Consider the following 14,954-nt stretch of genomic DNA (forward strand, 5'->3'; position numbering starts at 1 on the left):
CTTAGGGTGTTAAAACCTAAAATGACTTTTTTTTCATTAGGATAAAGATTTATGACAATACTTTCAAAAAATCCTTGAGAAGAAAGTGTTCGACAGTTATCTCTATTTTGTTGTTGTTGAATTGGTACCTCATATAGGGGTGGAAATGAATTTGGGACACGCCCATAAAACAAGATTCTGGTACAGTGGAACCCCGCCTTACGACCACCCCGTTAATACGACCACCCCGTTATTGCGACCACTTTTTCGTGGCCCAAACAAAAGCCTACTCATTTTCTTATCTGAAAACCCCGTTAATCCGACCACCCCGTTATTCCGACCAACGACCACCTTTGGGAGTCCTGAGTCGTTATTTTCTTTATAAAATTACCCAGTTAATACGACCAGTCAAAATGCTTGGTGGGGCTGCTGAATGAAATCAGACACAATCTGACAAACAATAACCCATTACTAATATTTTATTGAATGTTTTTAGGCAAAGGTGTTAGTGGTTAGCATGACATCCGGTAAATTGCTGTGTGCAGTAAAAAGGATGCATGAATAAATAATACAAAAGATCTAAAAGACTTCACTTTGCAGCATTTCGAGGCTCTCAAAGTTATTTTGCCTTCTTGTTTCTGCTGCCTTCCACTGTGGCTTTTCTCTTCAAGTCCATTTCCTTCTCTTTTCTCCCAGAACTTTGAACTTTGTAATAACTGTGAAAGCGTTGTAAGCTACGATATAGAAAACGGCTCTTCGAGACAAATCACAAGCCCTTTCCTTTCATAACAAGGAACTGAAAGAAGTCAGTGTTTTTTCTCATTACTCGGTTTCGTTTACTGTTAGATTGTTCAGTTGCATTGAATTGCGGTTGTAAGGTTGTTAATTAACTGCAAAAAGGTTGATTTATAACGGATTAAAGGTATACATGTAGTAGAATGTAGTTTAAAAGCATTTTGCACCATAATTTGACCCTACCCCGTTAATACGACCAAATTTCCATGGCCCGAAGGTGGTCGTATTAACGGGGTTCCACTGTACCTTTTAGGTCTTTTAGGGGTGTTCTCGAAATTTTCCGACGAGCACCCTCGTCACTTTTACAGGGGAGTACCCCCCCGGGGGTTGTTTATCATATAAGGCTTTTGAAAAACTTTTTTATACACGTCCAGTGAACGGGCAAGGGCCAATTCCAAAACACAACACGTGAACTCACAATCAGCTAATGTTTTACTATTACCAAACCAAAGAAAAAGTAAATTCCAAATGCTGAGGATAACAGAGTCGGTGGTCAGGGCCACCGAGGAAAAAGATAATCTACTTCGACGAATGTTGTTACACAAATAGACACGTAAAAACTGGTAATAAATAGGGGCGAGATAACAAACTATAACGAAATTTACATACAGCACGTAACAAAGGAGCGTAATTAACAAAATACCGGAGAGCGAAAAGTAAAAGAATACACGATAACAAGTAAGTGAGAAAACGAAAAACAAAAGGAAAAAAAATTGCCCCAACATCCAGCCTCCGTTACCTCTTGCATTTTGTTAATCGCCTGATGGTCCTCGAAGAAGCTACACGGATATGTTACTTTATCTGGTCAGGGATTACCGGCCTGACAAATTAGGACATTCGGGTAGCTTTTCCAAGGGCCATCAAGCAAAAAACTAATGCAAGAGATATTGGAATCAGAGATTTTAATCTCTGATTCCAGCGTGAGGTAACTCAGTTTTAATGCTCCAAGAAAAGCTGTATATTAATTGCGTGTTTGATTGTCACATATACAGCTTTTCTTGGAGCATTAAAACTGAGTTACCTAACGTTATTACTTCGGCGGAGCGCGAAGTAAAGGATTCGCGACGCTCAGGAATGTATCAAAGTTGCATTTTTTTGACAAGATTGGGCAAGCAAAGTCTGTAGGTTTTCGGTTCTATTCGGCTATTTGACGAAGTGAGAGCCGAATTAGTTCGAGATATCTCGAGATCACTTCGATTTCTTTGATTATTTTATTCTTTAACTTTTTCGAAGAAGAAAGAATTGTTATTTTGGCTTTCCCGAGGTTTGAACCGACTCACCTGTGTGACCCGTCAGATCAGAGGAGACTCTTAAGTTGAGGGATTAGCCGATTGCGCTACTGCGACCCAAGGCAGTTTGGGAAATGGAAAATAGTTATGAAATGATGCACTAGTTTCGGGACAAGATTGGGCGTTCAAGTTCGTGACTTTTCGGCTTGTTTCAACTATTTCACGAAATGAGACCCGGACTACTTCGCGATCTCTTGAGATCACTTTGAGTCTAGTCTTTAATTACTCGAGGAATAAAGAGAGGATATTTCGTGGCCGCGCAGAGACTCGAAATTTCTCTTCGAGTGTTGAAAAACATTTCACGAGTGAGCCGTTCCTTTCGAACTGTTTTATAATGAATTTAAAGTTTCAAGATGCTGCACAAAGACATTTTGTCTTTGTTGAGTGTTACGTAGTAAAATTGCTTTCATGCGTTGCGTGACTTTCTCGAACGTTCTCTACGTTTTTGATTATCCATGAATAATTAATTAGGGCATGTTTACATTTCAGCATGAGTCAGCAGATTTGCATCAGTTACTGAAATCATAAAATATGTCGAAAAGCTACTACTATTCACCTGTTTAGTATTTTCTAGAACCTTATGTCAAACGGTATACAAGTTCCAAGCGAGTTCTTTTGACGAACTAAGTTTTTTCCCACGAGCTGGACTGCTGTCTTTAGTCAAGGGTGACGAAGGTCGATTTTCAGGTTCTGTGTTTACAAGTTCGCGGAAGCCGTAAGATATTCCGTTGGTGTTAAACTTCCTTGTGGTAATCCGACATCCCTGCGTGCTGATAGTCAGTGAATAATTATCCTCAAAACATTCGAACTCGTGACTTTGAGTTTTAGCCAATTCCATGCTCAACGTAATTGACTCCTCAGGGGCACCCAACGACAATGTAGTCCAAAACCACTTAAACATAGCATTCTTAAACGTATTTTAGTATTAAAACGGTAGATATAGGCATATTTTTATCCCCTAAAATTTTTCATCTGTTCGGATTTCCCAGCTGAAAGTCAAGTGATTCGAAAATTATAGGGATCAAAACTTACCTTTTCGAAAATTTCAGCCAGAAAAAAGGCTCCCGAAAATTGTAGGTGACCCTTTTAGGGTAAAAATAGATTAAAAATGGGCAATTATACCATTTTTTAGATGTTCGAAAACCCTAGGAGAGGAAGACAAGCAAGAAATTTTGGAAAAAATGTTCCGAAAATTTTAGATCTCAAATTAAATCGTCTTCCGAATAGATATTTTCCGAAAATTGTTGTTGGGTGCCCCTGACTCCTTACCCATGCCTTACATATCTTTAATCAGTACATGAGACTGCTATGCTGTTTTTGAAGCCTGATGTGACTAAGAAAAATAGAGAATTGTTTTTTTAGAAGGATTTGTATGGAGTCATCAGAGAATAACTGGGCTAATATCTCGGAGACAATTTGTCCCGAAATCCTAGTTTTTGGCAAGTAGGCCTCTTGGATGTTGCTCTTTTCAGAATATCCTGACAAATCCCATAATGTCACAAATTAACACCTTACGCTTACCATATTTGATTTCTTACTATTCCTCCGCATTTTCATTTAATTAGTTCCACAACCACGACGCCGAAGTGTACGCTCCGTAGCGTCTTGTTGTAGCATTTGAAAACAGGCACGTGTTTCAAAATTGGAGGTCACTTAAAATGCAGCATAGACTAAAGAAAAACGCATCACATTGTTTTATTATACCTTGGAAGTAAACAGCAATATATTTTTATGACAAAAAGCTTGGAACGCAACTTTTTGTAACTTTCCTGTTACTGGAAATCGAGTAAAACGAATTATTTCATTTTATGTACAGGATAACTGAAAACCTTCCTCTTAAAAAAGAGCTCTTATATCACTTGGAGGCCCAAACTTACAGGCACAGGGTAAATTTATGTTTCAAGAACACGAAATGCATTGTTTGTGATTCACTCCATCGTAGCAACCAAAATTCTCAGCCAGAGATATTTCTAAAACGCTTATAAACTTGTTTAAAATAGGTACAGTTCCAAACAGTTATACGAACTACAGTTCTTTAAAACAGCTTTGGATTTCTTGCGAATCGACGAAACATGTTGCCATGGATACGTCGTCGTTGTCACAAAGTGACTTTTTAGGGAGCTCTAATCTATACCCCACAAATACACTGATATACGCTGTAGGTGCAATTTGATTTCCTGCTTTGTTTTAGTTATCTTTGTACTTCGTATTTGTAGGTATTTTTGTTATTGAAAACTGGATCGAACCACCTTATTCAGGCCAAATATTAGCACCTGCTTCATTCTGATCGATAATTAAAAGAGCTTTATTAAAACGTAGTCTGAGATCAGGTTCTGTGTTTATTTACTAGTAAACTCAGCAAGAGGACAGGACGTCTATTACACTTACAGCTAAGTGACAGTATAAAAAAAAAACATAAAAAATAATAACAATAACTAAGAAAAAAACTACTGAGTATCCACGATGTTGCCTTACGTATTGTTGTGATATCTTTCAATAAGTATTGTGCATTTCTGGGAGATTCATATAAATAGCACATTTTACATAATTAGGCATTATAACATCTGATGACTTTTCTTTCGAGTTTGGTTACAGAAACCTACATACTATTTAACACAAACCTGTTTCGGCAAAGTAGTACTAACAAAAGAGACAACGAAAACCATAATTTAAACTTATTCAGACGGGGCTTTTTGTTTTTCCCGGGACTATGGAGGAGTCACGGTGGCCCCCTCTGTAACTTAATACCGCTCACGATACGGTCACCAAAAACTCACACATAATAATTTACTCATTTCTAACATCCAGGGCCGAGTTGTTCAAAGCTGGGTTAAGATAACCTAGGGTTAGCGGGAGATTTGAATTCAGATTTGAAAGCTTAAAAAGCATTTCAGTTTTAATTCTTTTTGTCTACAAGTTAATGATTGGAAGCTCTCAAAATAACAGAGGAAATTATCCTAGAAAATGCTTTTGAACACAAGAAAAAGAAACCTGGGTTAAATTTAACCCCCGGTTAGGCGCTAATCGGCCTTCGAACAACTGGGCCCTGGTATAATTTGATTGTCACACTTAGGCCCCCTCCACGCGTATCCGGATATTTCTGACTCTGCAAATTTTTCTTTGCGGATTCATCACTGTTTAAGCAATATCCATGTTCACACGTAGCGTATTCAAATCGATCTTTGGCTAATGCGAAAATGTTCTCACCAATCTTCTTCAATGACTGTTTCGCTGACTAAATCGCCCCACCAAACACTAGTTCGCTGGTTTAACTTGTTTACGGCCTCCAATTCGCCAGTCCGACATGAAAAGAAGCCTCAGAATGTCGAGCCGTCATTTGGCGTAATTGAAGTGTACAGTAACTATAGCTAGGTTTAACTGCACACACGTAATAAACCTTCAAACTGAAGTCCAAGAAGTAAATCTTGTCACGTCACTGGATAAAAAAAATGTATCCAAATTTAGCGTCCACACGATTCCGGATTATAGTTCAGAGGTAGCATATTCAAAAATTTCTACTCTTGAGAGCGGTTTCAAAAAGTTGCAGATTCGTATGCCGGATACGTGTGGACGAAAGCCGAATCCGCCAAAAAAGAAAGTTGGGGTTCAAAAGTATCCGGATACGTGTAGACAGGGCCTAAACCTTACACGTCATATTGTTAAATTCATTAGCTGAACCAATACTTCACCATTTTTTCCTCTCAAAATAGATATCAAGCAAAAAAAAATGCTCGAGTAGGGACGCGTGTGATAAAATGATAAGGTTAGCTAACACATTGACAACCTTTAACAAAAAAAGTGACGCACTCATTGGTGCACAATTTAATACGCTATGGTGTGTCTTGTCTTATCTTGTCTTGTCTAAAAGCAAAGTTGAGGATCCTCGAAAGGCCCCTCACCCCCTCCCGTCTCAATAGGGTTAAATACATCGCATAATGTCACTGAGTCATTGGACATATCTTTGCAAGTTAATGTTATAATAACAAAATAAGTATAAAAAATAATCACTTACATTTTTGGGCTGACCACCTACCCCTCCCCCCGGTCAACATTAACACTTACTTCTCACTTAGGGCAAAATTGTGACTTGGGGGAGGGGTAGTGGGTTAGTTACACAGAAACCGCAATTGATCGTTTTCATTATGTAGTGTAAAAGTAAGAGCTTTTAGTGGAACTAATGAGTCCGAAAAAGCAATTGTATTTATACAGTTAGGCCTTCCGTCCATGCTAATCCTGAGAAATTGTCCACTGGAAAAGGAGCTTTTCGAAAAATCTCTTCTAAAAGAATGTTTCTGACCAAATTTTAGAGAAAAGAACCATTTGCAAATCTATTGATCTGAATTAGTGTGAACGGAAAACATTCCACCCAGGGTTTTCAAATTTCTCCGGATTAATGTAAACAAGGCCTGAGCTACTCTGGAAAGATTGCAGGCACTTAACTAGTCAGAATAACTGATCCCAAACAAATGAATCAAGTGTTAATTTGGCATTATGGGATGATTACTAAAACAGTTAAGAAGCTGTTTAGCAAAACAATATCTAAACGTTCTATAGCTGTACCAAGACGGCATGGGAAATACTACTACACTACACAGATACGTATCTCTTCTTGATCATAATCAGGACTTAAAAACCGAACTAGCCGCCAATTGAATGTCAAACAGCAGCGGTAGCTAGAATCATCTAAAATGACTAACCAAGCACTCCCCCCCCCCCCCCCACCCCGCCCCGCTCCCCACCGAAAAAAGGGCTCCTTGCAGTAATTCCTCCCATTTTTGTTTTCTTTTTTTTTCCATTTTTTCTTTTTCTTTCTTCTTCTTCTTTTTCTGTTTTTTTTTTTTTTAGAAAAAGCTCAGAAAACAGCACTGAATCGAAACCGGTGAAATATCAAAAACATCGATCGTTGACATCGGCCGATATTTTTGCAAATGATGCAATATTTTATCTCGGGTATGCTTGTACTTAGAATTGTTAACTTGAAGGTAAACCTCGCGAATAAAAACCCATAATATGGCAGAGGGGGCTCTCACACCTGATGATGCTACAATCATCGTGGAAGGTCGTTGAATCATCATTGGGAAGGTTGCCTTTTTTACCCCTTCTTTTCCTCCCCCCCCCCCCCCCGCCCCTGGTCCAATGTTGATCAAAACGTTAATGTTTGTGCGCTTAATTGTTCTGTTATATCCCAACATTGTATAGGGGGAACGGCGGATATTTGGAAAAAGAGAAAACTCTCTAATGGACTACTATTAAGTTATACAACCTTCCCAACTTCTTTTGTCTGTGATTGTAGAAAAATTACAATTTATATATACCTGGTGATCCATGCACTACTTGATCTGAAAACCAGAGTTTTGAGGGCCTTCTTGTTTGGAGCAGTCAAAAATTCTCGAAGAATGATGCGACCACTTGCCGAGTATAGCTAAGTGACAGTTAAGATAATGTTATCTGTATAATATCAGATGTTTGGGCCCCCAGTGCTATAGCTACAAATTTTAGAGATAAAAAGTTTTTTGTCGTGAGATGCATATATATTTGTATAATTATGTTAAATGAACTTTGAAAAGGCAGTGATTCAAATCCGACAAATAGTAAACCTACATGGTCACAAGTCCGCATTTTAACCTCACATGAATTTCAATGATGAATGCTGAGCGATGATTCTCACGTAACGAGTCTCTTGCCATGAGTTTCTTACCGATTTTACATTCCGAAATCTTAACATGTCAGTACCCCCTGAGAAGCCTCTGGGTAACTCACCAGACACTAGCTTAGGCAGCTTTAGCGAATACCCTATAGTCAAAATACTTGTTAAGGCGGTAAGAAATTTATTTAAAGTTTATTTTTGCAGGCCCTTATTTTCCATAGCAAGGGTAAGACATAGGAACAACCTTTTAGTTTATATCCGAATTCTGCCTTGACTTCCAATGATGAATAAGTCGAGGCATTTTTATTTGTACTTAGCCTGTTCCAGGCGTTCAGATTGTGGGGACAGCGCAGATAGTGGAGTGTGGCGCGAAATCACGCGCACACCCTATTCATCCCTAGCCGTTTTTTCCTCTTCCATCTCTTTGAGCTGTCCTCACAATCTAAACGCCAGGAACATATTTTCCTGCCCCTCTGACTTAGCGCAGCAATCCACTCCGGTGAATTAAGGAATGGGGCACTGCAAATTTGGTAGGGGGTGGTCTATTTAGTAGGGATTTTACCTGTCGCATGAAAATTTTAAACTTAATATCTACTCCACATAAGCATTAAGTTTTCATTTTTACTAATGTGTTATTTTTGTTACGTGACTTGCCACACCCGTTTTTGACTTTTTTAATTTCAATCCAAATTTACACCACTTTTTAAATAACGCTTTCAATTTAATTTTCTTTTGTAAATGACTATTGTTACAGGGTTTTTGGAATTAATCGGAGTTTTCTTAAATTATCTACAATTTGTAAACTATAACGTTTCTTGTTAAGAGGGACACTGGGACGAGAGAAAAAACATCGAGAAAAAAACATCGAGAGAAAAAACATCGGAGAATGAAGGAATAGACCATTTCACAAATCCCTGATTAATTTAGCTTATTTGACTGTATATGAAACATCATGGAAGGAAAAACGATGTAGTTCACATTCACTAACGTAGTGTAATCTGCAAAGTCCAAATCTTGCATTATCATGGGCGTGACTGGTCACGTGATCTTAAGAAAATAGTGTTAAAAGTCCAAAATGGTTCTGGTCTTAAGCAAAGCGGTCTAAGGTTAAAATGAAGGAAGATACTGAAAAAACAAACAAGCAAGATCAAATCATAAAACCCCGCATGTAACGACCACCCATGCCTTAGTTCACCTGAGTGCAGTATCTGAACGCCTGGAACATGCAACTTTTTAAGTTGAAGAAAGTCCCGTTACTTTTGTTTTCTCGATACATGAATCAAATGACAAGTCACTTCTTTTCACGAATTCGTGTTACGATTTTTTTTCCTCACTTAAATACTACAAGGTATATGTGGAATTGGATTTACTACGCATACACTAAAATCTTAAATCAACCAATGAAATTATAAGCAAATTCACACCCCACAGTAACTATTGACTATTCCTACTAATATTTATGGTGGATCGTCATGCTCAGTGGCAGTTCGGTATGGCGTAGATGGTTCAAATTCCTCGTCACTATTTTCCACAGGCGTCTTTTCTGCAATAACCTGAATTGACAGAAAGCAATTGAACGCGACTGAAATATAGATTTACTTTGACAGTGGGCTATGTTTTACATTACTAAGGGCGTGCTAAACATCGCAGTCGGGACTTTACGATCCAACGACGACGCGACAGCAACGAGAAAGTCTAAAACACAATATATTTAATAAGCAAAACAACAACGTCGCACTTACATTACTCTTTTTTGTACATTTCTTTGCCGTCACTACACGACTACTAAGAGAAACTTCCTATCTATTTAAATGTTCTCAAAACATAGTAAAGAAAAGTCTTAATGATGCTGACAGTTTCGATGACTGTACTGTCAGCCATCTTAAATCACCTTCACCTAAGCCTTCACTAGCCTGATGAATTTTTTCAAGAAACTTCCTAATTTCACTTTTTATGGAGAACGTAAACAAGCAACGACGAAATTTTATTTCCCTTTCTGAGCCTGGATATGGTCCCTTGGAATTCAACTTCATGAGGGTTTGCCTACATTAGACAAAGTAAGCGGGTAGGAATAATCGCGATAAAGATGAAAGAACGCTACTTCGATTTTAAAGCCACGTTCTGGTACCCATCTGGTCGTTAGGTCCTAAAAGTCCCTATTAGTTTTTACGTGACGACAGCGAATATGAACATAGAGAAAAAGAAAAGAACCATCAGGACTCTATCTAGCCTGCGTAGCAAGCTGTTTTGTTTGACGAGCGCGCAAACGATCGGCGAAGCCGCGAAGAGAATGGGGAAGAAACAACGAGATAAACCGCTTTGCCCTTTGTTCGCGCACATTTTCAAGGTGTTATTTATTTCCTCTCGCCAAACAAACAATTAGCTACGCAGGTTAACTATTATCTAGATTAAGTAAAAGAGTTCCTCTAATAATAAATGTGAACACTTAAACATTTCCAACGTAAACTAAAATTGCCAATGATCTTAGTGACATGCCTATTGATGCGCCTTCATGCATTCATATTTCTGCCCTCCTTGATGAGATTCCTGCCCCTCTCCTCACCCACATTAAGAAGGTGCATTAAAAGAAAGTCGTCCCATTCTCTCTTTTTTTCTTAAATTATAGGTGCGTGAGGCAGGAGTTGCAGAAGTATCTATCAAAAGTTTCTTCAGCTGTCCTTATTTTGCTTTGTTGCTTCTCGAAAGAAGTTTCATCTCCGTGCCAGTTTGGAAGTTACAGGTACTTCCAAGATGGCTAAGGCCAATCAAGACGCAAGGATCAGGGAATTATTTAGTCGTGAGGTACCCTGGGTGCCAGAGGCTTTTTATACGCGGTTTCCGGTTTCAGTCAAGTCTTAAAAAGTGACCCGCTCGTGACTTCGGCCTTCAGCCAAACACGTGTCGGCCTGCGGCCGACGAAACGAAGCTCCCCGTCGCACGCGAGAAAAAAAAACTCTGGTACCCAGGGTAGTCGTGAGGTCTTTGATGATCAAAAAATCCGTTACCACCAAGTGGTGATATTACGCCGAGAGAATTCCGCGCTTGCATTTCATCAAATTCAAGCGCTGGTCTTGGGTAGCAGGGTGCGACGACTCATCGGTAGACTAGAGCGGAAAATTTCACCTTATGAGACAGGACAGGCATACTCCCAGCTCCCAATCCAATAAAAGAAATAACTAATGATCTCTACGGAAACGTAAGGATTCACTACTTTAAAAAGATGATTAAAAAAAAAAAAGCTTACCTCAGGTACAAGGAACGTTATCTCTTTACCACAAATACGTTTATCCTTTGTCATGGTAGTTATGGTCTTTGACAGTTTTCTAGCCATATCTTTGTTGGACAGGCAGGTGAGCCTTTTTATGTCTGGTAAGATGGATTCGTCCACTTTTTCTTTATCGAACTAAAGAATAAATTTAATAAATATAAATAGGATATTGGTTTTATCTAGGTACCGCTTGAAAGCTTTATCTTTTTTGCAAACAAAAGCTATTTTGCTCATTTAAAAATAAATAAATAAATAAAAACAGAAACGACAAGCACGTAGGCATTGATAGTGTCATTAAAATCTTTAAGTGCAGGCATTTCGTAACCCAAAATAGTTATACCTGTTACTTATTACAACAGCAAGTTTTTCAACGGATTTTGACCTGGATTTTGACTTTCATTTTGATCGGGATTTTGATTTTAGGGACTTCAGGTCCCGTTCGCACCTTAATAAAAATCGGGTGAAATGAAAAAACAAACAAACAAACAAACAAAAAAAAAAAGAAAAAAGAAAAGAAACTGACTTATTACACTTCCTATGGCATACACAACATGAAAATGAGGCTAGATTTACTGCTTGCCTAGCATGAGAAACAGCCGACATTTGGCGTCGCTGCCACTGGTTTTCCCGCCAAATGACGTCCGAGAAACGAGCGCAAAAATTCCATAGTGCTTCTGACTGGTTGAATCAAATTTCCCACGCGGCATGACCAATCAGAAGCACTACCAAGATCTGGGTAGTGAAGCGTCATCAGTATGGAATTTATGCGCTCGTTTCTCAGACGTCATTTCGCGGGGACACCAGTGGTAGGGTAACATTTTTTGCAAATTAGATCCTGAGTTATTGAAAAGTCTGGCGTTAAGACTCACATTCAGCTGGAAAAAGATCACAAATGGTTCTATCTCAGGGATTATCCAGTTTGTACAAAGTGTTCTCCTTTTTTAAACGTTTTTTTTATCCTTTTTAAAATTAAACAAGTTAATTATAAAGTAATACCGAAAAATCATGGGCTTTTGTTATAACCGAACATTTCTATTACAATAGCAACACGAATTACACAAAAAGATGTAAATTCACTACTCACAAAAACAACTGCAGCCAGTTGGAAAATGACTATAACGTAGGATGACAGTTGTTTCCGCTAAACAACAAGTTTCAAGGATTTCTCCAAGCTAAACATAAAAATTGTTTCAACGAATCCAAACCATACTCCACGCCTTCTTAAGAACATTTGAGTATTTTAACCTTAGGCAGACTCTTTTACCTTTGTTTCTGCTCAGTTTCCATTGATTGTTGACCAATGAATAGGTAAATTTTCACTGCCAGTTTGAGAAAAAGAGAGCTTTTCCCATTTACTAAAATCTTTCGGAAACTTCCATGGAAATGTTCATCAATTGAAGAACGTGTTCCATGATGCTCTCGTCACTAGAATTCCAGATGGTCGCACAGATATTGGCGTGAATATCCTGGAACTGGTGATTCCTTGTGAAAACTCGTAAATGGGACATGCATTACCAACGGAAAGTTTCCAACGGGAAAACAGGACTATCTTTTCAAAATTCCACTGATTTCTGGAAATTTTCTTGTGGAACACCCTTAAAACGCGTGTTCCATTAAGATCCGAACAGAAATTTCCGGAATTTCTTGGTACAGCGGAACCTCCATTTAACGAACCTCTATATAACGAAGCCCTCAATATAATGAACGATTTTCTTTACCCCAATGATAGTGAAATATATGAAAAAGAACCTCGTTGTAACGAAACCTCTTTATAGCGAACAAATTTTGTCAGTCCCTGGGCCCTTCGTTAAATCGATGTTGCAATGTAAATGGAAAGCGCCCAGAATGTTCTTTCAAACTAAACGATTGTGGCGTGTTTGCAACAAACCAATAGAAGCGTTTGTTTTTCTGTGCTGCCCGTCACCAGAGTTTTGCATTTAATCAAAAAAGCGGGCGCTTTTCGTTACCTTTTTTTTGAAATAAAAGAATTGGTTCATGTTTTAGCTATGGATATATCGAATTATGGAGACACTTGGAAAGTTTGGAGAGCACTCAAGAGGATTGCGTTTACCTTGCTAGTTGCTCTCCAAACTTCCCGCGTACATCCAAAACTTACGCACACTAAGGATGAAGTAATTCTAAATTTAAAGATGAGGAAGCTTCTGTTGCAATACTAACAGCTCAGATTACAAAATGCCCTGACCATTATATTTTATTAGACAAGCTTAATTATAAGGACGACATGTCTAGTGATAAATAAATAATGATTATTTGCAGCATACAGTTGGAGATTACACACATATTCCTTTCAGTGACGTGCAAGGGCATAACCAATGCAACCTCGTTCCCAGGGTTCTCTCTCTTGGTTCGAAACAGAACCCTAGTTGCAGCTGGTTACGTGGCTCCCAAAATCTGGGAGCCAAAAAAACGCAGGGGAAGAAGAGTAAATAACTGTCGCTATGACAAAAGTTACTCTGTCGGGGCCCGAGAGGAGTTTGCCGCCTCGTTAATCATCAGCTGATGGCGTGGGTATTTGAAAAAGGTCAAAAACACCCGAAAAAATAGTATTGAATTATGCAAGAGAGAGAGAGAGAATGCTGGGAACGAGGTTAGCTATTCACTTGGTATATGGTGCACCAGCCCATAAATTAACCAAAGCAGAAAATAACGATTATTATGTTATTCATGTAAACCTGACATTTGCATATCTTTTCTTTTTCATGAACTGCACTTGCGGAGTATGCAAATTTACGAAAAGCTGGTTTTGAACTTGCAAATCGGGCAAGATTTTTTGTATCCTGTTGGCAGGATGGCGAGCAAATATTTTTACATGTACAAACTCTCTAAACAAATAACTTGTTTTGCCTTCAAAATAATGTTATCGTAACTAGCCGAAAGCCAGACAGTTTGCACGCAACTCAGAAATCAAGGGCCATTTTGAAGCAAGAGTTTTCTCCCTACCCAGATGGTATTTAATCGTCCAGTCAACAAAATTTATTTGAGGACCTACCATCGCTGTGCAGTTTATTGACACATATTTCCACGTGACCAGCCACAACCAGGGTTCTTTCTCAAAGCAAGAGAGAGAACCCTGGGAAAGAGGTTGTAACAAATACTTAAGAAATCGATGAACGCACTCTCGCATGAAAGTTACCTGTGTTTTGGCAAGAGACTCTCCTGTCTCAGTCTTCAACTCTAATTCCATAGTTGATACACTTCCGTTGTCCATACAGGGAAAATAATCCGTAAACAAATACTCTAAGGGAGGCGTAGTATTATCCACTATCTTCTTAAACTAAAAGAAGAAAAAACAAGTGTCAGTTATGCCGCTTCCAGCAATGCAAGACCCGGAAGGCGACTAGGAGGACGGAAAAATTAGGCCTAAAAGGCATGGGACAAAAAGCGCTGTCATATGGGGCGAAAAATAAAAAGGAATTTACCGAACGAGGGAGCTACAATTGTACATTAGGTGGTAACGCTCCTCGTGTGAAAAAACTAGTTGCATTGTGTAGGGACAGATACAGAATTTCCTGGACAAAGTCCGACTCGTGTAATAATTGCGTTCGAGGTACGAGAACGCAACCCCTAATTTGTGTTGGGTGTTCTGTGTTCTGTAGGTTTTTTCGAGATTCCATTCGTCGTCTTCGACACACATTTGCCTCGCTTTGAGACGCTTGCTTACGTTTTGCTTCACTTTGACGCGCTAACTCACGTGGTGATTCGTGTGTCTTCGGCGTTCATCTTTCAAACGTTTGCTGAGGTCTGCTATTTTGTCTTCGTAAATCGTTCATCTTTTAATAATGTGCTGAATCTTCGTAAAGCGTACATATTTAAGAGTTTGCTGAAGGTCTACTATCGATCTGTGTTTAATAAATCTTTCAAAGCGTTCATCTTTCAAAAGTGTGCTGAAAGTTTACACACTGGTTCTTGCATCAAATTGGGTTGTTTAGCTCGGCGTCCGTTGTTGCACAAAGTA

At 38.8% G+C, this 14,954-nt stretch overlaps 1 protein-coding gene across 1 annotated transcript in view; it reads right to left on the minus strand.

Annotated features, from left to right (window-relative positions):
- Positions 1-7,202: 7,202 nt before the first annotated feature.
- The window catches only part of LOC140937181 (uncharacterized), a 34,662-nt gene continuing 26,910 nt past the window's right edge, over positions 7,203-14,954 (minus strand). Inside the window, exons 4-6 of the mRNA XM_073386718.1 lie at positions 14,133-14,273; positions 10,955-11,113; positions 7,203-9,263 (exon numbers count right to left, since the gene is read on the minus strand). Of these exons, the coding sequence (XP_073242819.1) occupies positions 9,168-9,263; positions 10,955-11,113; positions 14,133-14,273 (396 nt within the window). The 3' untranslated portion in view covers positions 7,203-9,167. The remainder of the gene's footprint in view (positions 9,264-10,954; positions 11,114-14,132; positions 14,274-14,954) is intronic.

Source organism: Porites lutea, chromosome 1 (genome assembly GCF_958299795.1).
Source record: "Porites lutea chromosome 1, jaPorLute2.1, whole genome shotgun sequence".
Classification (NCBI taxonomy): Eukaryota; Metazoa; Cnidaria; class Anthozoa; order Scleractinia; family Poritidae; genus Porites; species Porites lutea.